Here is a 26,336-nt window from a genome sequence, read left to right on the forward strand (position 1 = left end):
CAGAGGTTCCACCCTTTTCTGTTTCTTGAATTTTTACTTATCTGTAGGGATTTCAGTTGCTCTGTGACTTCTCCTGGGCTTTCCTCCACCCTCGAGTGCACCAATGGTCTTTTCCTTCACCCTCCCCCCTCTACATCCACTTATTTTTCCCTGCAATATGACTCAAGTTTCTTTTTTTTTCCAAATATTTCTCCCATAAATTCCTTTCTATGGGGAACACATGAAAATGTATTTTTTCCTCTAAGGTTTTCCATTGCACGTGTGTTATGTGAGCAAAGTGGGAGGAGAGAAAATATTTGTGTCTGCTGCTTCTTGGCCATGCTGCAACTCCATAAAGCCTGGTGCATTTTTCTGTCCAGCTCAGTGATTTCAGATGTGAACCTGAGCACAGATCTAGGTTCAGCCAAATGTATTCTGAGCCTGTGATGGTAAATCATGGGATAACTGCCCTGAGCTCCCTCTAGAGCCAATGGAGAGAATGCAGAGAGCACATATTTCATTCGTTTAACTTTCTAAATTTAGCTGAGTCCTCTGCTTCTGCATCTCAGCTTTCTTTCTTATTTGTTCTGAGAACAGATGACCATCTCTTCATCTGTTAAATGGGGGTGTATGGCCTTTCTCTAATCTCAAGTCTAACTCAGTTATATTATGTAGAAAGCATAAGATCTTTGAGAAGAGTTTTTTGTTGTCATTGTCACCATACTTGAGTAAATTTTCAATTCCTCCCTGTGTACCCACCCCTGTGTTCTTCTGTCAGGAGAGTGTGACTCACAAAAAAATTTGTTTTTTTGAAGGAAAATGGATGGAAAGAAATTGTGAGTGTACCAATTGCTGCATTTTTGGACTGTGTTTAACCAATAATGTATCTGATGCTATGCCAGGAGCTCGGGTCAGCAAGAGTTTCAAGTATTTGGAGACAGAAGAAGAACATAGCTCAGAAGGCAGTACTTGTAGCACAAGGTCCTGAAAAAGGGAGTGAGAATTAGCTTATTCTATCCAGTGAGTTTGATTAAGTAAATGTTTTTTTTTTTCTTTCCTGCTGCAGTATAACAAGTAAAACATAGGAGTATAGAAATGTAAACTTCTGGGAGATAGAGAGGAGGTGCAACTTCATTTATTCCAGGTGCTGGCAAAGAGGATCTTTCAAGGGAGAACAGTTAGAAATATGTGGAGTTTAGTTTTTTTGGCTCAGAAGACAAAAGTTGACATCTTTTTGTCGTGCTTGTGCAAAATTCAGGACCCATTTGAAGAAGAAGGCAATGAGTCACTCAGTTATGTTCACTGTGGAAAGGGAATTGCTGCTATGCACAATGCAACTGAAAACTTGGCTTTTAAGTGAGCAGATGCATTGGTTTTCCTTAGTCCTGCAGCCACAAAAATGCATTTCTCAAATGCTTTTAAAATAACTTTAAGAAACTGCAGGGACTCAACTCTTTCCTGAGCTAGTGTGTGAATATTGGGGTTGCTGATCTAACTGCAAGCCTGAAATCCTCCTGGTTGTATCCTCAGCTGGGCAGAGGGTTGCAGATCAAAGCCAGCATTTTACCAGGAGCAGTCAGGCCCTCTCTCTGTGCCCTGTCAATGCAATGCTTCTTCTCAGATAAATTCTCTCACTGCTGTCTAGGGAAAGACACTGCTTTAATTCCTAAGGGGTTTTTTTTCCCCCCACATTCCATGGTTTGTGGTTTTTAACTCCTGGCCATCTGATTTATATACAGAATATATGTGCAGAGGAAGAATAAACACTGCACACTGTGTATTAGAGGGTGATTGTGGCAGGCTGCCAAGAGAGAAGAAAAGGTTGAATGGATGGATGTTTTTGGTGTCTTTACCAGGTACTCATTTTAACAGGCGTTGCAGACTAAATGCTCCATCCCCAGATCCCACACAGCTCGCCAGTGTTCACAGAACCACAGGCCAATGTTTAATTCATGAGTGCAGCATTGACTATGTAGGGTATGTCAGGGGATTAAGCAGGAGTTTTGTCCCTTGTTTCTTAGCTCTGAGGTTTATTTGAGACAGGTCATCTTTCTCTCAGCTGCTGGTTTTTTGGGGTTTTTTCACTAGTGTGTTCAAAAGCCTTTGAATACTGGAGGCAGAAATATTGCATTGTGTTACACAGTCTAGTTAAAAATTTCTAACTCATTGGTGCTGCCTTGCACAGACTTGCTGGGATGTGAGACATTTTGAAGTAAAGGAAGATATTCTCAATAAAAAGTACATGTCTTCTAATCTGATGGCATTTGTATAGCTTTTATATAGCTTTTAGCCTCCTGACTCCATTTTTGGGTGCTCCTATGCATATTTTAATCCATATTTTTCTCGATTATATTAAATGATGTGCATATGGCAGGGCAGGATGTTAATGCTGAAACAGGAACTGAATTACCAAATTCAACGTCTGTTGCAGCGCCAAGGCTCCTCCTCTGTGATCATGCAGCTGTGCTGGGAGCTCCAGTCCTTACTGCTGGAGGGAGGCACTTCTGGGACTGCCCCATGGCTCCCAACACAGCAGCAGCAAATCACTTCTGCTGGAGTGCTAGGAATGATTAATGGGGGACTGAGACTGTGGCCATTCTTCTCTCTCTGTACTTTCTCTTGTCAAAATTTTGATGTTGTTTAAATTATAAACTCATTGGTTTTAACTTCCCTGTCCTTCTCTTCCTGATTGTGAAACAGGAAGGAAACAAAATTATCAGCTGTAGGGGGGAAAAAAAGAGAAGGAAGCCTTTTGTGGTAAAATGAAAAGTGATGAAAAGTGAAGTTTTGTAAACCTATCTACTTTCTTCCTCCTTTTTTTTTTTTCTTTACCATCGGCTTAAATAGCACTTCATGTGTATGTGTGTAATTTGGCACTCTGAAGCTTTTATAAAACATAGATGTATCTGATCCTTGATGCTGGATCTAAAAACCTTAATCCTGGTGACCTTTTATCCAGAGTCATAGCTCTCACTGATGCACCAGTTGCATGTTGGGGCCAGTTAAGAAATCTTTACTGAGACAAGATGCAGGGTTTAACTGAATGAAAGCTGCACAGGAGCTCATGTTAGCCATTAACAGAAAACAGCAAATATTTGGGGATATGTCGATTGTTGAATGTGTGTTGCTTCAATACCCAATACACATGAAAGAAGATGTTTACTTGGGGCATTTTTTTTACATTTGGTTACAAGGATCCCATAGCTTCAACCTGAAATATATGCATTTTTTGGAAATTGCCACTTAAGATGGGCAATGTAGTTTGTTTGCACTGCCCATAGCAGGACTACATATGAAAAATTAATGGACATAAGAGAGGGAATGAAATTAAAGTCTTCTCAATACTCCCATTGAAACCAAATACTTTATTTGATATTTTCATGACAGGTATTTGATGGTCCTAACAATGAAGCACCACTTCTTGGAAGGCTCTGTGGAGCAGAGCATCCTCCTCCCATCACATCCTCCAGGAACCAGATGTACATCAGAATGCACTCTGACACAACCATCCAGCACAGGGGCTTCAGTGCTCGCTTCATGGAGGGTAATTGCATCATTTGCATTAATGCACATTTATCTCATCACCGCTTTGTGTCTGACACAGTCTTTTAGCACAGCTGATAATGGAAAGTGTAATTTCTACCCATGCACCATACCAGTGTGTATCTTTACCAGGAACAATTTTTTCCAAATTATAGATAAAAGACTTTAAAGTCTGAGGATCAACTTAGATTCTTCAATTGGGAAAAAAGAAATCATGTTTTTTATAGCAAGGCATGTAGCACACATCAGCTACTCTTATTCTTCCTCCCTAGAGGGTTAGCTGTCCATAACTGTCCTGAGAAAAATGTGCAACTGGCAGTTTCCACAGACCTGGTGACAAAATAACATTTTATATGGCCATCCATGCGCATGAATCTGAAAAGCTAGAAAAGAATTCTGTGGTGCTGTTGATGAAGTCCATGGATTCAGGCCTGCACACCCTGCCAAACATCAACTATCCAATTTGTGGCAGACTAATTGGTATTTTCCATGGTTTCCTTTTTAATGAAAAATGACACCAACTGGGCAGAATATTTTTCATGAAGTTACATACTATTTGATACCATGATTTGCTTTTACTTTTTGTCAGTAATTTGTGAAACAGCTTTTCTCCAAGTTACAGACATTTAATATTTGCAGACAAAATCAGTCTCTCTAATTTTCCTCTCAGGCTTCTTGTCACTTTTAATTATTGCTTTTCCCAGAAATTTTTCTTTCTCAAAAATATTGTGAAAAATTATAAAGAAAAGGAGGATCTTGTATGAACAAAAACCTCAGAAACCCCAGGTCCTGAGGTGCTAGTTAGATACCTAATTAGGCATTTCTGGCTAACAGCTATGAGAGCCTAAACTGTTCAGCTTTCTCAGAACATTTAGTGGGTTCAGTACTGTACAAACCATGTTTGGTGAGTGAGTGCTCCCTGCCTAGGATGTTATCAACCCAGCTTCCCTCTTCCTAAGAAAATTCAGTTAACAAAGTCACATCTTTTGTTTGGTGTTTTAGGCAGCACAGCACAATAAATGAGTCTCACTCTTTGGTACTCAGCTCCTCACCCTGCAGTTTAAAGCAGGTGTGTGTTAAACTCTGACCTGGGCAGTTTATGGGCTGCCAGTGAGCTCAGAGATGAGGCAAGGCAGCACTCAGCACTGTCAGCCAAAGTTCTGCAGTCAGCCAAGCTCTAGAGTGTGTGCAACACCTCACACAATTGCAGTTTTGCTGACACAGCTCCAAGAGGATTCTGCCAATGCAATGTGGGGCTGCCCTTGGGTGCTGGAAAGTTGTGGGCAGTTATTTATGGCTTTTTTCTTCCTAACTGCCAACATAAACAAGTGACCAGAGAAATGGGTGTAATGCACTACCCTTAAACAAAGTTATTTTTGCCCCAAGGTATCTCTTCTGGGCTATGAAGACATGAAATCTATCAGGTCTAAAGTCAGTCTGGCTTCTTACAGATGACCAGCCAGGTGCAGCATGGCATGTGGTCATGAAAGTGCAGCCAGTGCTGGGAGCTAATCCTTAAGTCTATTCTTCTGATTAAATGCTATTGGGAATTTTATCCTATTTCATGCTAATGTACCTTGTTACACTTTATGCGTTCACTTTCACTACAGAATCTAGGCAAGGTGATTTGTGTATATAAATATTTATATATGTATCTATGTTTTTCTGTTTCCTTCTAAAGCATGTGGAAGTTTCATAGAGTCAGATTCAGTTGGGGCAGCAATTTCCTCTCCTCTGTATCCTGCCAAATACCCAAACAATCAGAACTGCAGCTGGATTATTCAGGCTCAGGAACCATGTAAGTAAAAACATCTTTTGTAGTCAGTTGGGATGACTAACATCCTCATCTTCTTTTCTGTAATAACAATGCAAAATTCCTCCTTTATTTCTTTAGGAAGTTCTGCTTCCTGGTAGCTGTGAGTGTGGATCTCCCAATCTGTCACAAGTCAGATTTCACTGTAAAAGATTAAGTGCATAGTGAGGAAAACAATTCACAACTTTGTCATCCTAGCCAATTTACTGTGACCCAAGTGTTAAAATTATAAATGAGGTGTTGAATACTATGTGAAGTTGGATTCATTTGTGAGAAAATCTAAGGGTTTACATATAATTAAAGCACTTGTATTTAGCTGAACTTATTTTGGTCTGCAGTTTTCAAGCTGGAGTTGTATTACATGAAAACTATGCTGTTGACATTTAAAAAATTAGATTGAATAATGAGAAAAGGTACACAAATTTCGATTTCAAATACAAACAAAAATATATAAATAAGCTGTTATGTGCATAGATACACTGTCAGCTATTCATAATTTTACACAGATTTATGACTGATCATAAACCACTGAATATTTTCCATCAGATACTGCTACTACGTTTAATACTCTCTGTTACCTTTACATTGTGTAAAATCCCTAAAAATAATTTATGTGTGTTAAATCCCATAATAATGTCCTGGTATCCTAATTTAAAATCGCAGCTATCCTACTCTAGTTGCACACATTATATTTACATGTTGTTAAAATCCTAGAATGTTTCCATCATATTTATAAGTTTATTTTGCTAGTTTATAAAACAAATATCAATTTGCCAAGAAAATACCAAAACATAAATGAGGAGATAAGCAATCCTTTTTTAAGTATAGTTACAAATAGGATGTCCATGAAAAAGGCATCATCTGAGCACTTCATCACCTATGTAACGTTTATTTTTAAAGACAAACTTTCCCTGGATTTGTATTGAAAATTCATAGATGACTCCTGTCTCCTGAATTACATGAGTATGAGAGACCATAAAAATGCTGTGTGAGAAGCAGTGACTTCCTCCACCTACAAGCTGGACAACCCCATGCCTCCTGTTGCAGCTGCACGTGGTTTCATTATGCTGTATCTAATGCCATTTACTTATGGCATTTCATAAATAAACAGCATGCATACATTGCATTGCATACCCACGTCTGATAGATTTATCCAGTGGCAGGCCACAGCAGAGATCCTGCTCTGCTTTTACTGGGAAGGCCAACAAGTCTCCTGCTCTGGCCACCCACTGTGTTTTGCCTTTTTGCTGTGTATCCTGAGGACCTGCATTGACAGCTGTGATTGACTGAGCAGGAGGGACACAAAGGATGCAGCTGAATGCCAGCCAGGGCACCCTGCTGGATACAGCCAGGCCTCTGTGGCTGTCACCTCAGCTGCTTCAGGCCAATTAAGTGGGGCCCAGGGAGAAGCAAAATATTTGTGCCAAATTCGGTTTGGTCAGTGTGGGAGAAAACTTAGTTATCATCTAAATCATGAGACTCTTTCTGACCCACTGAAAGTGCATGGAACCCTAAGGCCAGTAATAATTACTGTCCCAGACTGGTGTCAAGGACAGCCTCTCTTCTGGCAGCTGTGACTTCACCTTTGTTTGTATCAGACAAGCAAGAGTAGTAGGAGAGTCAAAAATACCCTGAATCAGAAATTCTCTTTTTCATTATGTAGCCTGCAGTCCAAGAGCATGGAAAATCCAATTCTGTACAAGTACAGCTGAGGGTAGTTAATGATCCTTTGACCAGTTCAATTGATGAATATGGAATGTTGCAATATAATGAAAGAAGCTGCTCTTTCTAAGCCTGGAGCAGGGCACATTTGTCCAGATCTATGATATAGATTGCAAAGGGACAGCAGGTCATGGGTTTGTAGAAATAAGTTGTGTTTCTGAAAGTCTGTAGATTTTCCATGTTTTATTTGGTTTTTTTTTTCAGTATATAATGAAGTTGTCCAGAAACAAGGACACTTAGATCATGTGTATATGCTAAATTCTCTCCTTCTAATGTTGATTGAACTAGAAAGTACTGAAAGGTACTGAAGGGATTTACCAGGACCTTTGCACTAAAGGTTAATGCACTTAAATCAAATTCATTCAATATATAATGAAAAATAAAACCTACTTCAGATATGCTTTATGGGGACTGAGTGACTTAAGAGGAAAAAAAGAACATTTGTTTACATGTAAATATTTCTCTGTGAAATTGCTAACTTCTTCCTAAATTTTTACTCTTTGCTCTTGCCAGTCAACCACATCACACTTTCGTTCACTGACTTTGATATTGAAAAAAATGGACAAAACTGTACAACGGATTTTGTGGAGATTTTGGATGGGAATAACTATGAGGCTCCTCTTCAAGGTATTGTACCTTTCCCTTGTGTATTTGATATATATAGAACTACACCCAAGGTAAGCAGGAGAAGGTTTTCTGTTCATGGTCTCCTGCTCCATGGATTTTCTTTGATAACAGAATCTCCTTGGCCTCTCTGGCCAGAGGAAATTGAGAATGGAGAATAAGTCTTCAGTGTGAATGGCAGAGTTCTCCCAGGCTCTGACTGGGCTCCTGCTAACCTGCAGTTTGGTGTTGACTCCAGCTGCCTTTTCCTTCCTCCTCAGTGGAACAATATTGGGAACCAAGCAATTCAGTTTAAACTGAATTTCCATTTAACTCCACAAACACATAAGTCACAAGCACAGCAAATAAGCATAGTCCATGCTAAACACAGGTAAGGAAGCTGAAGAATTCTGGGAGCAGAAAATGGTTTTTTGTCAAGCCATGGAAAGCCTAATTCTTCTGCTCTTTCCTGAGTTTTTGATAGCTTTCTTCTGACTTCTCTGGACAGTACCATCCCCTTCAAGTTCCAGGAGCAGCCTGAAGCAGCAAAATTCCCAGCCCTGGTCACAGGGTGGTCCCAACTCTCCTCATATCCCTAGGGCTGCCCCTAATTACTTTCTGGAAAATTCAGAATATCCCTGCCTTACTATGTTCTCCCTTAATCTGTTTTTGTACTTGCTCCTTTGTTGGGAGTGGGGCTGCAGTCAGTTTAAATCGTTTGTTACTAGGAGCAGAATTCATTTTTTTGTCTCCTATCCTTGGCTTTCACTTGCCAAAAGGACTTTTTAGTTCTTAAAGGGGGCATGTAAGAAAGATGGGGAAAAACCTTTTAGAAAGGCATATTGAGATTGTCATGGTTTTAAGCTAAAAGAAAGTAGATTTCAACTAGATATAATGAAAACATTTTTTACAATGAGAGTGGTGAAATACTTCAACAAGTTGTCCAGAGAATTGGTAGATGCCCTGGCAACATTCAAGGTCAGGCTGGATGAGGTTCTGAGCTATGATATCTAGTTGAAGATGTCCCTGCTCATTGCAGGTTGGTTGGACTAGATGACCTTTAAAGGTTCCTTACAACCCAAAGTAGTCCATGATTCCATGATACTAACTGCTATCTTTCTTTTTACTGGCAGATGTCTTTTTGATAGATCATGACTCATATTCCTAATCCCCACATTACAATCCATTACAGGAGAAATGGTCGGTTATTTTTCAGGGTTTCTTTTTTTCTTCAGAACCAATTGAGTGAAATGGAAGCCTCTGTCAGATATATCTGATAGGTTTTCTTGGGGTTTATTTGCAATTAGGCAGTCATTCCTCATATTTTTCATTTTCCTTAAGGGAACTCAATGACAGAATAGCCAGGGACCAGGGTGTCTGGAGTGCCAGAGGTCCTTTTTCTGTTAAAAAAATTGCCACAAGAGCTGAGTTTTGGGCAAATGTCATGGAGTATTTCTTTTTTTGTAGATCGAATTGACAACTGCAATTGTAAGCAACGAAAATTACTCCTGCTTGTTGTCAGACATTAACTCCAAATGTTAAATTAGCAGCAGTAATTACATGCTGAACACTCATTTTTTTTCCCCTCTGTGTTCTGCTCTCTTTCAGGCCGTTACTGTGGCACTACTATGCCACATCCTATCACTTCTTTTGGTAATGCCCTGGTGGTGAATTTCATCTCCAACAATGATGTTGCTGCCAGGGGCTTCCATGCCACCTATGCTGCATCGTCATCATGTAAGTCCCTCCAACAGGTGCTGCTTCCTTATGCCACTGACTTTTAAGAAAAAGAACAGATCCTTTACCTCTTTTTCTCTCTGCCATTCAATTTTTGAACCTCCCCTGTTGCCCTTTCTCTTTTTGGCCGAGGTCTCAGCAAGTACATCAACAAGGTAAAGAACAAAGAGACCAGGAGAATTGCTTTCTTGATTAGCAAGTGCTCTGTCTCTGTCAAATTTTTTTGCTGTTTTTTTGTTTATGCCATCCTTTCCAAGCCTCTGCTGTCTCTTTCTTGTTGCAGCCTGCGGGGGTACTTTCCACATGGACAGAGGAGCTTTCAACAGCCCTGGCTACCCCGAGCTGTATCCGCCCAACAGCGAGTGTGTCTGGACAATCCACAGCTCCCCTGGCAACCGGCTCCAGCTGTCCTTCATGTAAATCCATTGCCAGGGGTCATTATTCAGCTTTTAACAGACCTGAAGGAAGGATGCTCTGTGTTTGTTAGGAAACGTAATTAGCCAGTGATAAAGCTGAAACATATTTTTAGAGTAACTTGGATAGAGAACACAGCAGGGGTTAGTGGGAGCTTGCAATCAGTGTTTCCCTTCTTAGTCATCGCTTCTGTAAAGGCATATTCAGCATTATATAAATAGGTGGTTTATTATTTGAGCAGCATGGGATGGTGAAGCCAATTCTTATTCACCTATAAACAAGAAGAGGAAATTTAGCATCACTCTGCCTTTTCGTTACAAAGGAAATTCCTGCAATGTAAAGATTCATTTTAGTGTTTGTTATACAGCTGATTAATATAAAGGACCTAGATATCCCACACATTGTAGGGTTATGCCTCTGGAGGGATCTTGACACATTTATGAAGTGGGCTGAGGTAAACCTCATGAAATTCAACAAAGGCAAATGCCAGATCCTGAACCTGGGTCAGGGCAGTCCCAGATATGCCCACAGGTTAGGCAGAGAAGGGACTGAGAACACCCCTATAGAGAAGGACTTGGGGGTGATGGTTGATGAAAAACTCAACACGAGCCAGCAGTGTGCACCCACATCCCAGGAAGCCAGAGGAATCCTGGGCTGCATCCAAAGGAGTGTGGCCAGCAGGGCAGGGGAGGATTCTGCCCCTGTCTTCTGCTCTCATGAGGTCCCACCTGGAACACTGCATATGGTTGTGTTGCCCCCATGTAAAGGAAGACATGGAAGCAACAAAGCTGAAAAAGGGACTGGAGCACCTCCCTTGTGAAGATGGGCTGAGAAAGTTTGGGCTGTTCAGGGAAGAGAGAGGGAAGAGGAGAGGGGAGAGGAGAGAAGGCTGTGTGGAGACTTCTTACCAATCTTCCAGTACCTGAAGGGGGCATACAGGGAAGATGAAGAGGGATCTTCATCAGGAACTGCAGTGACAGGACAAGGGACAATAGCTTCAAACTGATAATGCACAAGTTTGGATTAGATGTTAGAAGTTCTTCACTGTGAGTGTGATGAGGCACTGGAACAGGCTGCCCAGAGAAGTTGTGGATGCCCCAAACCTGGCAGTGTTCAAGGCCAGATTGGATGGGGCTCTGGGCAATCTGGTCTAGTGGAAGATGTCCTTGTCCATGGCAGAGGATTTCAAACTATTTGATCTTTAAGGCCCATTCCGACTCAAAACATTCTGAGATTCTAAAATTGATGTTAGATTTTTAAAAATTTCTTCAACAGTTAAAGCAGAGGAGCTACAACAATAATCAGAAGAGTATGTGATGGAATTTTGTTTTCCCTGTAGTAAACTAACTTTCCTTTGAACACTTCTGAGAAGAAAGTCATGTGGAGAATTATGTGGAGTCCTTTACCAGGGTTGTTAGGTTGTTCTTTACCCGTGAGGTAGATTTCTGAGCCTCCTCATTTCCAGGCATCAAACAGTGGCTGCTGCCAAGAAAGAGAGCACTGACCTTTAGCAAAGCTTATGAAGAATGTGCAGGAAAACAAAACTAACTCTGAAACCTGCATTTGTAATTAATCAGAACAAAAGGGAATTTTTTCTGGTAACACACTGACTGCATAAGACACAACTTGTTAGGCATGTGCTGATTCACTAATGCAATAAAAAGGACATTCTATTCCTCCACTACTCACTGAAGCAGAGAAAAAGCACTACAGCCTGAAAACATTTTCCAAAATGTTTTTCAAAAGCCTGAGAACATTTTTCAAAATGTCACAAAATAAGCAGTAACTTTTCAGAAACAACTCAAAATTCTGCTGTGAAGCAGAAACTTTCAGTGGAACATACATTTGCTTACATAAAGTGACACTGAGTAGATGTTAATTCTTTTTCTTCAGTTACAAATAGCCGAAAGGCAAGCTGAAAATACTGGAAAATATAGAGTAATTATGTTAGAAAGCACTATTCTTTAATTTAATTTAGTGTTAGGAGGTTATAAAGGTTTTTTTTTGGCATGAGGCAAAAATTTTCTTCAGTGTCTGTCTTGCAATGTGAGGGCTAGCTTTAAATTGTTCTGAAATATATCCAGATGAGTGGTTGGAACCATTTCACAGCATAATATGCTGAACACATATGGCTATATTCAAATCTGAAAGGGAGAAGTTGTTACCAGAGTATCAGAAAGCGTGAATATTTAAAGCCTTCATTATTAGAGGCACTCTCTGGAATCTTTTCTATATATTCATAGTCTGCTTCTGGAAACCATTTTGGTTTGTATAAAAGCAATTCATTTAAAATAACAGATGATTTTTAGAATATATTTATCATTCACCTTGGTGCAATAATTAGTAATTAATTTGGTTACTATGTCTCATTCCTTTTCTGGGATAAAAAGTACTTTAGAAGAGTTGATAACAATCCTTGTTATTATTTTGCACACCCAGATATGTAAAAGTCAGGCCAGAGGAACAGTAATATTTTATAATTCTGGAGGAACTGCTAAGGGATTTCTGACCTCTGAGGTGCTAACTGCAATTAAATCAGCAATTGTTTTCTGACCACAGCATGTGCTGAAATAATAGACATATGAAGGGGCTAAAATATTCTCTGCACTCGACATTCACTGGATTTACATTAAAAATCTGGATTATATCTCAGGGCTTTCATGGTTGTTCTTGGAGAACCAAATAATTTTAAAAGCATTTGGGAACTCTTTAAAATGTGTAACTCTGCACACTGAAGCTCTGTTATAAAATAAGGGGCTGGAAAGTGAGTGCCCTGTATTGGTGGCCTTGGCAGGTGCTGAGGGTTTTGTTGCTGCCCTTTTCCTAAGCCTTACAGAAAGATACCATCTACAGTGGGACTATTGGCCTGGCAGGCCACACTCTGAACTATGTGCCAGTCCTGTGTGTGCTAATGCTCTTCTGCTGCTGTTGGAACAGAGCATTTCAGCTGGAGGACAGCAGTGGCTGCTCCAAGGATTACCTGGAGATTCGGGAAGGGAGTGACACCGGCGCGCTGGCAGGACGGTTCTGTGGGAGCTCCTTCCCTTCCAATTACACATCAACTGTTGGACATATCCTCTGGGTCAAGTTTGTCTCAGACACCTCAGGCACAGGTGTTGGCTTCAGGGCCACCTTCTCTCACTGTAAGTAGATGTAATTTGATTGAAAACGATTGTACTTTGATAGTACTTCTGAAATTATTCTAAAAAGGGATTGTTTGGGTCTCTAAAGTCTATTAGAAAATATTTGCTGATGTCAAAAGGTTTGTAAATTCACTTTAAAAATATTTTGTAAAATATCTGCTGAATGTAAAGGAGCACTCTTAAACATGCCAGAAGTATATCATATTTATTAGGAAATTGGAAAATTAAGAAATAGGTATTTCTTAGCTTTCTATTTTGTTTTTTGTATGTGACAGTGTTCATCTTCTGGTTTGGATCTAGATGCCATCAACCAGGGAGTGGAATTAGAAAAAAGGAAATTATGCCAATTTATAGATCCAAAATTTCAATGGACTACTGCCAACATCAGTCTGACTTGCGGCGTGAACAGACTGCTGAAGCTAAACATTCATGGCCATTTTGATTATGCAAGCTAAACTGCTAATAATTTCCCTTCTTTTGAGATTTAACTCCTTTTCAAAATGAATTACCAATAGTTCAGACCTCAATGAAGTCAGGACCATTTTTCACCAGAATGTGCACAGGCATTTAAAAAAATTTTTTTAATGCTTTTGGGTAGAAATGAACATAAAGTAGTCAAAGTCAGGAAGGAGTTTAGGTGTGCTGTCTTCCTGCTTCCCCTGCTTGTAGACCCATGTGGCTCAAATGAGTAATTTCTTTCAGGAAAGGGAACACTGCATCTCTCAAAACAAGAAAATAATGGGATGTACATCTTAGAGCTGTCTGAGATGTCTTACAGCCTTACAGCACCATCCAGTCCTAAGCAAATTAAGTCAGATGGGCCCCCCAGCTTTTCTTTTACTGTACATGAATTAGAGGCATTAGTTGTCTCTTTCTTGTTTTTCAGTGTTTGGAAATGACATTGTGGGGGAGAGAGGACAAATAGCCTCCCCCCAGTGGCCCAGGAGTTATCCTCCCAATTCCAATTACCAGTGGCGGATAAGCGTTAACGCTTCCCAGGTTATCCACGCCCGGATCCTGCAGATGGATATTGAAAATCATCACAGATGCCAGTATGACAGCCTAAAGGTGATTTCCTTCTGACAAGTTATTTTATTTCCATCAACTTTAGTAAAATGGATGAATAGAGAAACCTACAGGATGAATGGGGAGCATTTCTGAGGGTGTGGTGTGGCTTACTGTTTTTGCTGTCTTTTCAATAATTATTATGTATGGGAAGAGTATTATATATTCAATAATATATATTGAATATATTCAATAATATATTCAATTATATATTCAATGATTCTTTATTTATTTAGACTCTTTGCCTCCCTAACAGATATTTCCAGGTTTGAAATTTACTGAAAATAAGTCCACAATGGTACAATCCCAAATATTACTATTCAAGAATTTCAGGTCAGATACCAGACTGAAATTTGCTTCCTGCTGGTTCAGTTAAGGACATCAGTGATAGTAACATCTCAATGCTTCTAAAAATAAAATTATTTTAGAATCCTTCAAGGAACAATTTCTGCGCCTTCTTTGCTCTCTGCATCAGTAATTTTGCTGCTGGTGGTAGAAAGGCGCCTCTTTCTTCCAGTTTGATTGTTTCTCTGTATCCCCCTGTAACACAGTCTAGCTAGATTAAAAAATGGAATAATGGAATAGTTTGGAGTGGGAAGGAGCCTTTTACAGCCCAGCAATAAGCAGGGGCATCTTCAACACAGCACTCATAGTGCTAAGCAAAATGAACAATAGAGAATGCAAATTCTTTCTGAACTTAGTCAACATAACCACTTAAATAAGGTAAATCTCTTCTTGCTTTCTTTTTTTTTTTTTAAGCAGGTAATTAATCAATTATCCTTTTTTTTCTATTTGAGAAAGTTAATGCTAGTTCAATATTTTTAGTTCATTATTAATTTACTGATATTCAAATGTAATATTAGTTCAAAAAGGAAATAAAACTTTTTCTTTCACCTCATGTCACATACTAGCAGCATTTTTTTCTCCTAACTCAGCCTGCCTTTCTTTGTCCCTCTGGAGGCAAGATGAGTTTCTTAAACCAGCCATACATTTAGTGAGTGTAAATCAGCCTGATCTTTATTTCACTCAAGAAGCAAATCATTAATGCAATGTTAGTGTTTGTTTAATAATTCCTAGATTTCTCTACTGGACATTTTTACTGGGTGGTAGATGAGAAGAACAAAGTAAGCTTGAAAGGTGGCAAAGGAGAAGAACCTTGTAACCAGACAAGATTTTGGGTTATAAATACATACAGTAAAGAAAATATTTCTGTATATTTATCTGATAGAATTCCAAATACATATGTTCCTTAGTGGGTGAAAAAAAGATAAAGGAAAGAAAAGTAATTCTTTTTATCTCCCCTGCATATCATGGTTTGTTGTTTTTTTTTCCCATCAAGAGTAAAAATTGTACCTTTGGACTTCTTTTAAAGTAGGATGTAATTCTATGTCCCCAAAGAGCAGCCTTGTGATAGGGAATGAGGTGAATGTGATGACTTCCATTCACATCCTTCTTCTGTGAAAGCTTCACTTTTAACTGCATATAATGGAAAGGAAGATTTTATTTCCTTTTTATAAGAGAGGTTTCTCTCTAACTTGGATATGTTCACAGATCCCTCACTGATTGAAAGAGGGTAATTTTCTCCTTGGGAATTTGCTGAGTATGAGGCAGATGAAAATCTGGCTCTGTGAGGAACAGCACTGTTCTTCTCTCTGCAGGTGTTTGATGGGTCCACAGTTCATGCTCGTCTTGTTGCAACATACTGTGGTGCAGACCCTGCCTCTTTTGCATCCTCTGGCAGTTCCATGACAATCCAGTTCCAGTCAGATTCCTCTGTGACTGGAAAAGGCTTTCTTTTGGAGTGGTATGCAGTGGATGCTGCTTCTGTTACACGGACCATTGCTAGAGGTGGGTTTTCAGTGAGTTCCACAGCCACAAGTGGTACAGCCAGTGATACACTCAGCTTTACTTAAAGAAATCCAAACAAACTTCCCCTCTAGAGAAAGCCCAAGTTATTAATGAGGGAAAGATTTCAGTGACATTTTAATGAAGCATTTTACTATCTTTTAAAAATAATTTCTAGAAACTCAGAGATACTAATTTACAGTGTTCTAAAAATAGGCATGTTGATAGAGGATCATTTTTCTTTACACAGGTATTTAATTAAATCTAAACATTTGTTATGCTTTCATGGCAAATTATCCCTCTTCAAAAACCATTATAAATCATTGGCCACTGTGATATGAAACAAGAACAATAACTTCTCTTAAACTGTGGTAGATGCTCTTAGGTATTTTGTTAGATATTCCTCAAAATAAAATAGATCACATCATTCTTGCAGCAGCTGGCATGGGAACATGCTTAAGGATGAGGATTTTCAAGTTTTATACTTCCAATCCAAACTGAAGTTGAAGAATTCCTGCATTACTGCAGCTACACACATCATCACTGTGCTCTCATTGTGCTTTATTGTAGGACTGTCATTTTATATTACATGAGGGGTGAATTCAGTTTAAAAAGAGGATGCTTTCTTTTTTTGTCTTCTTGTCCATGACAGGCGCATGTGGAGGGTCTGTGACAACTGAAGAAACACCTTCATTCCTCTTCTCACCGAGCTGGCCACAGAATTACAGAAATTTTGAGGACTGTATGTGGCTTATCAGAGCTCCTGGATCCACTGTGGAACTCAATATCCTGGCACTAGACATAGAATCTCACAGCTCATGCAACTACGATAAACTTATTATCAAAGATGGTGAGAAGCCAATCTTGCCCTACCCTGACAGGGTGCAGTAGAGACCCAAGGTCCAAATACCTCAAATTCTCATCTCCACTGAGCTTAATCAATCTAGATAGCAACAGGGACATGCCCTAAAACAGTACTCTTCCTCTATTTTGAGACTTTCTTCTAATTAAAATAAAATTAACAAAGTCTAGCAAAATATTTGGTGATCTATAAAAATATTTCTAAATCTGTAAGGGGTTAAAGGTCTTGAAAAGCACCTTCCTGAAAGTGTGAGCCACAGCAACAGGCAGGCACACGTGGACTAATTCAGTTTTAACACTAATGTGTTCTTTTCATCCCAGGAGACAATAGCCTTTCCCCAGTACTGGCTACTGTGTGTGGACGAGAACCTCCTGGGCCAATAAGATCAACTGGAGAGGCAATGTTCCTCCACTTCACTTCGGATGCCAGTGTCACGGGAGCTGGCTTTAACGCCTCTTATCACAAAAGTAAGACTCATTTCTCTTCTCCCCCAGATAAATGTCTGCCTTGCTGCTAGCAATGGGGTAAGAGAGTCTGGCATTGTTAAGAGCTGTCTACAATTTAATTAATTACACACACATCTAATTATTCACCTCTCATGAATATGTGTTAATAAATTTCTTACTCTACAAAGCTAAAATTTGCTATTTTTCCAGCAATATAATGCAACAAAGCATGATTCAACCTGACCAGTCACTTCTCAAAAGAAAGAAAAGCATTTGCCTAAGTTTATAACAGCTCAGTTGAAGGGTGAAAGAATGCTTAGCTAAGAGAAAGAAATAAATGACTCAAAGCAGAAAGAGGCAAATGCAGGAATCTGTATAAATTCTATGAGGAATGTCAGCAATTCCCAGCAGCAGTCCTCCCACATGAACTCAGGAATGATGACAGATTCCTGAATGGGCTGAGGCACCAAGAAAGTGTTTGGGCAAAAGTGACAACTGGGGAAGATTTTCTGACTGGCAGCTGGAGTAGATGGCAGTGCTTTGGTCCATGGCTAGAAGCAATGTCCTCAGACAGGGTAATGACAAACTCATGCTGTGGGAGGTCCTGGACATTGCTGCCTGCTGATTCGTCTGCTAAGTCTGAGAACAGTCTCACGGTCAGGATTGTGGTGTGTCATCTTGAAATCTATAAGCTTGTGATTTGGGAGATCATTCATCATGTGCCCCTCAGCTCTTCAAACACTCATTCCAAAATTTATTTTAACCCATCACATGTTTTAGGAGACAGGGTTTTTCTCAAAATGAATGGGTGAATAGTTGACACTTTTTTCAACTTTTATCTTTTTTTTTTTTCAGGTTGTGGAGGCTATTTGCACACAGGCAGGGGTGTGATAACATCCCCCAACTACCCTCAAAATTATTCTCCTAATCTAAATTGTTCCTGGCATGTAGTGGTAGCCACTGGATCTATCATTGCTGTTCATTTTGAACAGCCTTTCCAGATTCAGAGCGAGGACACTTCCTGCACCCTTGGAGATTACGTAGAGGTGAGGTTATTGGCTGGGTCACCAAATCCTCAAAGCTGTTAAAGCTACTGAATCTTACAGATTTACTTGTCAGTAGAGCAGCTCAAAATGTCATGGGGTGCAACCACCAAAAGAGAAATACCAAAGATATTTCTCTCTATCTCACACTCTCTCTCTCTTTTTTATTAATGCACATTAATTAATCACTAGTTTATTAATTTCCCCTGTGGCTGGAAGCATTAAGATGATGTGTGCACAAAGTTTACATTCCAGGGCTGTTTGCTTGAGTAACATTAGCAATTTCTGTTTTAGCTGAAGAATGGGTTAGATAATGCTGCCCCACCTTTGGTGTCTGCCAGAGGGAATGGACGTTTTTGTGGAAGCAGCCCCATCTCCACCATGTACACCACAGACAATCAGCTCTTTGTCCACTTTACTTCTGACAGTAGCAATGAGGGTCAAGGATTCAAACTGAGATATGAGGCTAAGAGTCTAGGTAAGTCTAGGTAACAAACTTAAATTCTGCAATTTATACAGAAATGTATAAGTATGTATGTAACTTGAAGTTTGTCCTCTTAAAGGATATTTTTGTTCAAAGTCCCAACCCTGGTAAAATCAGATGTCTGCAAAAATGTCCTGTAGTGCATGACTTCTGATCTGACACTCAGATCTCTCCTTTTTAAAGAGGTCACAGAACCTGAAAATATTAAAGATAGATTAAGAAAAAAAGGAAGAAAAAAACCCCAGACTCTTTAGTAGGGAAGTAGCACCTACAGCTAGGAAGAGATGTAAAAATGCATACAGGAAAGCAAAGTCTCCTGGAAACAAGAACTTTATTTTGAACATTTAGTACCCCATGCAAGCGCTACATGAAGTCAGGAGCTTTTCAGGGTAGTGTGTCTAGAAAGGTGGCAACATTTCTCACAAGTTTTACTCCCAGCTGAGAAAATAACATTAATTGCCAAAACTAACTTCTTTGAAAGAATGAACAAAATAGAGACCAGGTCCCAGGAGGAAATCACAAACTTGGCATTTGCAGTTATCCCACTGTGTTTATAACAGATGCCACTTGGCACACCTGGAGACCTGTTAAACAGAATATCTAAACAACTAAGGCAACCTGTCAATCAGCTCAAATCTTTAAGTGCTTGATTTCTGCCTATTTTCCCTGCTGCCCCAAAGAATTAGCATTACTTCAGAGAATTCGTGAGGAGAATAGGTGAAGCTGTAAAACAGCATCTCTGACACTTCTATTCATGGAACCTGAGTAAAGCCCCAGGTTAACCAGTACTCCTAGAATGTAGAGGAGTTTAGGACAAAAATGTTCTAGTCAAAATAAAGATATTTTTGTCAGGTAAAGGACCTGAACAAACATTCATGTTTGCTCTGACTGGCGTTCCTCACACATTCATTATTATCTCAGACATTTCAGTTCTTGAAAAGTAGAAGTTGGGAATGATTCACAGATATATTGATGGGTCTGACTTGTGGGCTTCCTAGCTCTTGGGAATTGACATAGTAACAAGGCAAGAAATATGTTTTTCGCTTGTTTTATAAGCAATCCAAGGAAGAAGTAATAGCAGTTCAATTCAAGACCCTGAACATTTGGAAATGAGGATGACTAGGTAAGCAGGAGCACAGGAGTATAGGATTCTACTGCATTAAAATGCTTTTCCACAGCAAGCAATAGAATGCATTTGTTTTTTTATGTGACTGTATGACATCAAAAGGAAACTCTATTGGAATATAGTGATAAGTCATTTTTTTGATGCCTCACCCATTTCCTTTTCATGTTGTTTTTTACTGGTGATCTTTTCTTTCCCAGCCTGTGGAGGGAACATTTATATCAGTGATTTCAACCCCAGTGGATACACATCTTCCCCCAACTACCCGAGCAATTACCCTCCGCATGCTGACTGTGTCTGGACCATCACTGCTCCCAATGGACGTGCAGTAGAGCTGCAGTTTGAAGATCAGTTTTACATTGAACCTTCACCAAAGTATACATCCACATTGTTTTGCCTATTTTTCTTCAGAGACTCCATTCTGACTTTTCTTTCTCTGTTACTTTCTCTAATTCCTCCCAGAGGACAAACACTTCTATATTTAAAGTCAAATGGTGTTAAGAAATTTTTGAGAGATCACTGACGCTATCAGGTCTTTGGCTTACATTCCTAGGACGTTGCTATGCATAAAAGAAACTAATATGACAGAAAAAGTGGAAACATCCATACAAGGGTGCTTTCTGTAAAATCTGTGCTCCAGAGTTCTTTCATATTCAGGTTTTCAGTATTTTGGACTCTCGGGTGCTTTTAAAGCCAATGGATTCCCACCATGGCACTTTGCCTCCCTCCTCCATTGCCTGGCAGCTGGTTTGCAATGGGTCTACACATTTTGCACCTGCCTGGTGCCATAAAACAAGGTTGTTTTCCAGCTGATGTAGCTTCATTGGTAGGAGCTGTAAGACAAAGGTGAGCCTGTGAAACCATATCCAGGAAAAATGGTGAAGGATGGAGAATCCCAAAGGTGTCCTTTCTGGCATCCAGGACACTGCACCATTCTGAAGGCAAAGCTTATATTTAAGATATTTTGGGTCTTGTATGCCCACCTAATTAGACTCCCGAATTGAATTTTTATTCCTTTAATCTGTCTTCCTGTTGTCCCATAATTCAACACCTCTCAGTGAGACTAATAGGGAATATCTGCTGAATCTGAATCCTGCCAATAAAATGTATTTAAGATGATCACAACTACTTCACCGGTGCTGTTCATATCCCTACCCAGACTTTGCTCCTTTTAGATATGATCTGATCATAGACTGAGTTCTAGATGAATCTTTTTCAATGTTTCTAGCACTTCTTTTGATTTAATTATTACGTAACTGTGTGATCTTGTTGATTCTGTCCTGGTTACACTGCATGGAAACCAATCTAATTCACTACAGCTTCATGCCTTTGTGCACATCCTGGAATGATTTTTGACCACCACTGCCATACACTGAAAAGAAAATTGTCTCCTCTTCCAGCTGCACTTCCAGTTACCTGGAGCTGCGCAGCGGCGCCGACTCCAGCGCGCCCCTCATTGCCAGGCTCTGTGGAGGTTTGAGGCCTGGCTCACAGAGATCCTCAGGAGCCGTCATGTACCTGAGGTTCAGGTCTGACAACAGCGCCACACACGTGGGATTCAATGCTAAATACTCCATTGGTAATGCTTGCATTTGTCATTTTCTAGGATTTTAAAGAAGAATTTTGTTTCAAGCGTTAGACTTTTGTAATAGGACTTAAATCAGACCTGTGGGATGGGCTGACAGGAAGATGCCTCTTTCAGTTGCTGTTAGAGCTAAGGCTTCAGAATATCAGCATGTTCTGCCCCTGGCAAGAGCTGAAAATTAGGGGAATATTAATAGGAAAGAGCTCACAGACCAGCAGCAGTAGGAGAAACAACCACTGGATAACTGCTTGCCAAAGCCAGTTGTCAAAGGAGCAGTGGGAAAAAGGTCAGTGTGGATAAAATCATGCAACATGGTTTGATTTTCAGCCTGCAAACTTAGTGTCACTTTCATGAGCAAGGTTCTGAAGGGGAATGTGAAGATCAGCTGAGAATTGGCAGTAGAAGAACAAATTAGGAGCTTCTCTATGTAAATGTAAATAGATCTATAAAAAAGCTGATAGATAAACAGGGGCAGCATAATAATGGACTGGAAAAGGAATGAGCTATGAAAACCATTATTTGCCATCTGGGAAAAAAATACTTTAGTTACTTCTTCTCAAGCTGCAAAAACAGTTAGAATGCACTAGAAAAACATTTAAATTCAAGAAAAAGTAGTCCTTGATCAAATTCAGAATTATGATACTTTTTTTTGTTTTGATAATGTTAATAATCTTCAAAGAATAACAGCCATTATGTTAGTGTCATGTGTATAGAAAATCTTAGGACTGTTAATTTCTCAAAGGCAAAGTAGTGAACTATATTGTTTTCTACAGAATTTTGCTCATTGCATTAGAAACACTAAAGCCAAAATAGAGTGCTATCATATTTCTGAATGTGAAAACTGAAGAAGCTTACGTATTAGTAGGCTTCTTATTAGTATATGAAGCCATAATTTACATTTAACTGTAACAGATTTACAGTATCTTAGCTGAATGCCAGTCATCCTGAAACTAAGCACTAATGACTCACAGAACTGGCATTATGAACACAACTGTTACTGCCATGGAAAGATTGTAACAGACACAGAATCCACTAAAAAAACATCCACCTGGGAATATTGTTTCATAGAATCATAGAATATCCTGATTTGGAAAGGAACCACAAGGATAATCGAGGTCCAGCTCCTGGACCTACACATGACCACCAGAGTCACACCATGTGCCTGTAAGCACATGTTTGCTGTATGCCTTGCTACAAACTTATGTTTGCAGGTACTGCAGAGAAATGAGTGTTCAGAGAGATAGAATTAAAAATTAATAGCTGTTTCACACACTGTGCAGTGATTACTCACTAAGGCATCACAAAGAGTGAGTAGGAAGGGATGAAAGGAAAAAGGAATCTGAACTACAACTGTTGACTCAAACCAGAAGTCAACTTTTGTCTGTCAGAAAAAATTGAGATCCACACTTAGCAAGTTTCATTTCTTTTTAATTTACCAGTTACATGTTCGCAAGGTTTTCTGGTAAATATGGGCATAGATAGAGATTAGATTGAAAATTGTGAATTTATTCAAATTATAAGAGATACGAAAGAGAGGAAGGGATGTCTGCAATGGCAATGTGTGTGTTGGTATGGGGAGGGATGTGAAAAAAATAAAATATAACAGCAACCAGGACTGATTATTAGATTGAGAACATGGAAGATTTTTAATTGGAAGGTAATTCCTGTCTTATCACCACAGTTAGAGAGCAAGTCAATTGTACCTTACCTGTAAGTCTTACTTAGGAGAAAGATCATCTCTGTGATGTTCTTTAGTCAACCATACAATATTGTTCCTTTTGCAGCTCCCTGTGGTGGGACAGTGATAGGACAAAGTGGTGTCATTGAAAGCACGGGGTATCCTGACCTTTATTATCAAGACAACCTGCTGTGTGAATGGTTTCTGCAGGGTCCCTGGGGCCACTATCTTACCATCAGACTAGAAGGCCTGGATATTCAAAGCTCTGCTGAGTGCACAAATGACTTCGTGGAGATCCGAGAATACAACACTTCTGGTCTGAGAATTATTTCAATGTTTGTCTTCCCCTCCCTAGTACTACTAGGAAACCTCACCTGAGGTTCCTGAAAGCATTTCCCTTTGGGTATAAAGTGAGCCTTTTCAATGTGCGGTGTTTTATTGTGTGTGCCTTTCTTGCTGATGCAAAGTCAGGCAAACAAAACCCTTCTATTTGCCAACAATAACTCAATTCCACTAGTTTACTCCTGCCTGTCCAGTTAAATTGGAAAGTGACCTTCAATATAAATATAAATAATATATTGATATAAATTTCTCTTTCTCTGTGTGATTTTTGCAGGAAATTTGTTGGGCAGGTACTGTGGTAATACTCTCCCTGATGCTGTGGACACCTCTGACAGTTTTGCTTATGTCAAGTTTGTCACTGATGGATCAGTCAATGCCCGGGGATTCAGACTGCGCTTTGATTCCAGTACTGAAGGTTGGATTTGTAGGGTTCAAATCTATTCTCAGGGAAAAACTTATACCACAGACCAAAGTCATATATGTCTCATGCCACAATGAGAGGCTTACATCATCTGGCATCAAAGCCTGTGGGTCACCCAGGCTTCTGAAGCCTGGTATGAGCCCTTCAGAGAAGGAAATATTAACAATTAGACTAAAAGGAGTTGCTGTGGTCAGTTAATACTCAGCTGCTTTTATGACTGAGTGATACAGACTGGCAGGAACTTGGCTGTTTAGACAAACATACGGACAGAGTAGGGGGATCAAATTCTCTCAAGATCTCTTTTTCTCACTGTGTTATTTTTTTTTGCTACAATTCTATAAGCAATGCTTTACTCTGAGAAATGTACCAATATTTGGATCTTTCAGAATGTGGTGGGGATCTTACTGCACCTGTTGGAACATTTACTTCACCCAACTACCCCAACCTCTACCCCCATAACCGGGTGTGTGAATGGAGGATCACAGTGGGAGCAGGGCGACGTGTCACCCTCACCTTTAATGACATGAAAACTGAAGAGCACTGGAGCTGCTCATCGGATTATGTGGCTGTGAGTATTGGGTGTAGAGTCAGAAGCTGCTCTTCCTAATCCCTTTGTGGAGAATTAAGGGATGTAATAAAGCTGAAAAGTCACTTACAGGTCTATATATGGTTTTTAGACAAATTGTAATTTAATCTGGGGAAAGCAGATAAAATGAGAGAAAGTTACCACTGTGGAGCATCTAAACTCATCTCCTTGTTTTGGGGTATGGAAATTTTGAAATTGTGGCCCAGGCAGAGTAAAAGGATTCAAGGAATCACTGGAGTTGTCTTTTTATCAATTATGAAAAAAAATTATTGGGTTTTTGAAAGCTTTCAATGTCTCTTTTCTGGGCAAACAAAATCCATCAGTCAGTCCCAGGTTTTATTGACTTAGGGAGTATCTACTGTCCATTAAAAAAAAAAAAAAAAGTAGAAAAAGACAGAAAGAGATTGCAGCAAATGGCTTCTCTGAATTAAAGATGGAGAAACCCCAAGAAACCTTACTTGTATATCACTCTCCACCTTGAAAAAAAGGTAGATATTGGTTACTTTACCATGTTTATGTTTGATTTCTGGTTATTTAGTGAAAAAAAAATTCAAGGCTTGCACACAAACCTGGACCTGGTGTACAAATGCCTCAAAAATATGATTGCTCTGAAATTGCAGGAATGTGAGGTAGAGTTTAGCTTCCCACTTCCTCAGATAAGCAATGCAAACACAGGAATTAACTTTAGGATGATCAGAATCCATGCAAGCATGGGGGTCTGAAGTAGCCATTCATCCCTTGAGGTTTGTAGATGATGTTTCCCTTGTTTTTCTTCATAGATGCTTTAGACAAACCTTTGGCAGCTGGCTTTTTATCAAATAATGATCTCTTAAAGGAAAATTTTTCCTGCTGACTTTTATGCCTTCAATACTCTAATATATTCCAAGTCTCAGTGGGAAATGTAATTTCTGCCTTGCTTGCACTGCAGAGTAGAAAGAAGGAAATTAATTCCTAGGCTAAAGGGTGCATGAAGGAAATGGAGCAAAATATCCCTGGATCATCAAAAAGTGAAATGTTTGAAATAAGCAGAAATGCACACCAGCACTCAGTGTGTTGGAGAATATTTTGATAAAGCTCATGTTGGCTTTAAAAAGAATATAGATTATGATTTGAAATGAAATGAATATGATCAGTAGCTGGCATTATTAAGTGATTGAATACATAAATATTGCGCTAAACCACAGTGCTCTTCTCAATAAAAATATTTCAATTTCTGTTTGAAAAAGGAGAGAGAGAGAGGGAGAGAATATGTTTGTATTTCACTAAAATAAGCAAGTTATTTTGATGTTTACTTCAGTGCCTCATCCACTCAAGGCAATGAAAGTTTCTTCCAAGGTTTGGGTAGATTTGAGAATTAACCCCCTGTGAGGGACATCAGTGAATTTTGTATTAAAGGGTGCAAACACTCGTAAATTACACAGGAGATGCTCATAAGACTGTATATTGGTGTCATAAGAGTTTATTTTGACTCCACAGGTTTACAATGGCCTTGGGCAAAACTCTCCCCGGCTGGCCAAGCTGTGTGGGGAGGTAAATCCAGGCACGGAGGTGAAATCCACTGGAAACACAATGAAAGTCATTTTGGTGACAGATATATCCCGTGCAGCCAGAGGCTTCAGTGTCTCATACACCTCAAGTGAAGATGCAGGTAGTGTATGTTTTTTATTTGAGTGATGATCTCTGGTAAGTCATTTCATAGCTGGAGTACTGGCACACATGAAACAAAATTACCTAAACAGATAACAAATCTCTGATACTCTTTTTTGTTTTCATCTCTGGATGGGAATGGATATTTATCTGTAATTAGCTGAAAGAACTTGAAAGAAAATGGAGAATCTCTGTGAGCAATGGACTTCATATGGCTTTGTACAGATGACAGTCCCTGCTGTCCCTACTGATTTA

General features: G+C 39.5%; 1 protein-coding gene across 1 annotated transcript in view; it reads left to right on the plus strand.

Moving 5' to 3' along the window:
* CUBN (cubilin) overlaps nt 1-26,336 on the plus strand; it is a 145,288-nt gene that overhangs the window by 78,561 nt on the left and 40,391 nt on the right. Inside the window, exons 34-51 of the mRNA XM_064704204.1 lie at nt 3,367-3,523; nt 5,204-5,320; nt 7,571-7,684; nt 9,269-9,397; nt 9,681-9,813; nt 12,749-12,954; nt 13,841-14,022; nt 15,678-15,867; nt 16,517-16,714; nt 17,047-17,193; nt 18,028-18,218; nt 18,510-18,693; nt 20,023-20,197; nt 21,223-21,401; nt 23,192-23,401; nt 23,702-23,842; nt 24,235-24,416; nt 25,911-26,082. Of these exons, the coding sequence (XP_064560274.1) occupies nt 3,367-3,523; nt 5,204-5,320; nt 7,571-7,684; nt 9,269-9,397; nt 9,681-9,813; nt 12,749-12,954; nt 13,841-14,022; nt 15,678-15,867; nt 16,517-16,714; nt 17,047-17,193; nt 18,028-18,218; nt 18,510-18,693; nt 20,023-20,197; nt 21,223-21,401; nt 23,192-23,401; nt 23,702-23,842; nt 24,235-24,416; nt 25,911-26,082 (3,007 nt within the window). The remainder of the gene's footprint in view (nt 1-3,366; nt 3,524-5,203; nt 5,321-7,570; nt 7,685-9,268; nt 9,398-9,680; nt 9,814-12,748; nt 12,955-13,840; nt 14,023-15,677; nt 15,868-16,516; nt 16,715-17,046; nt 17,194-18,027; nt 18,219-18,509; nt 18,694-20,022; nt 20,198-21,222; nt 21,402-23,191; nt 23,402-23,701; nt 23,843-24,234; nt 24,417-25,910; nt 26,083-26,336) is intronic.

This window comes from Zonotrichia leucophrys, chromosome 2 (assembly GCF_028769735.1).
Source record: "Zonotrichia leucophrys gambelii isolate GWCS_2022_RI chromosome 2, RI_Zleu_2.0, whole genome shotgun sequence".
Lineage (NCBI taxonomy): Eukaryota > Metazoa > Chordata > Aves > Passeriformes > Passerellidae > Zonotrichia > Zonotrichia leucophrys.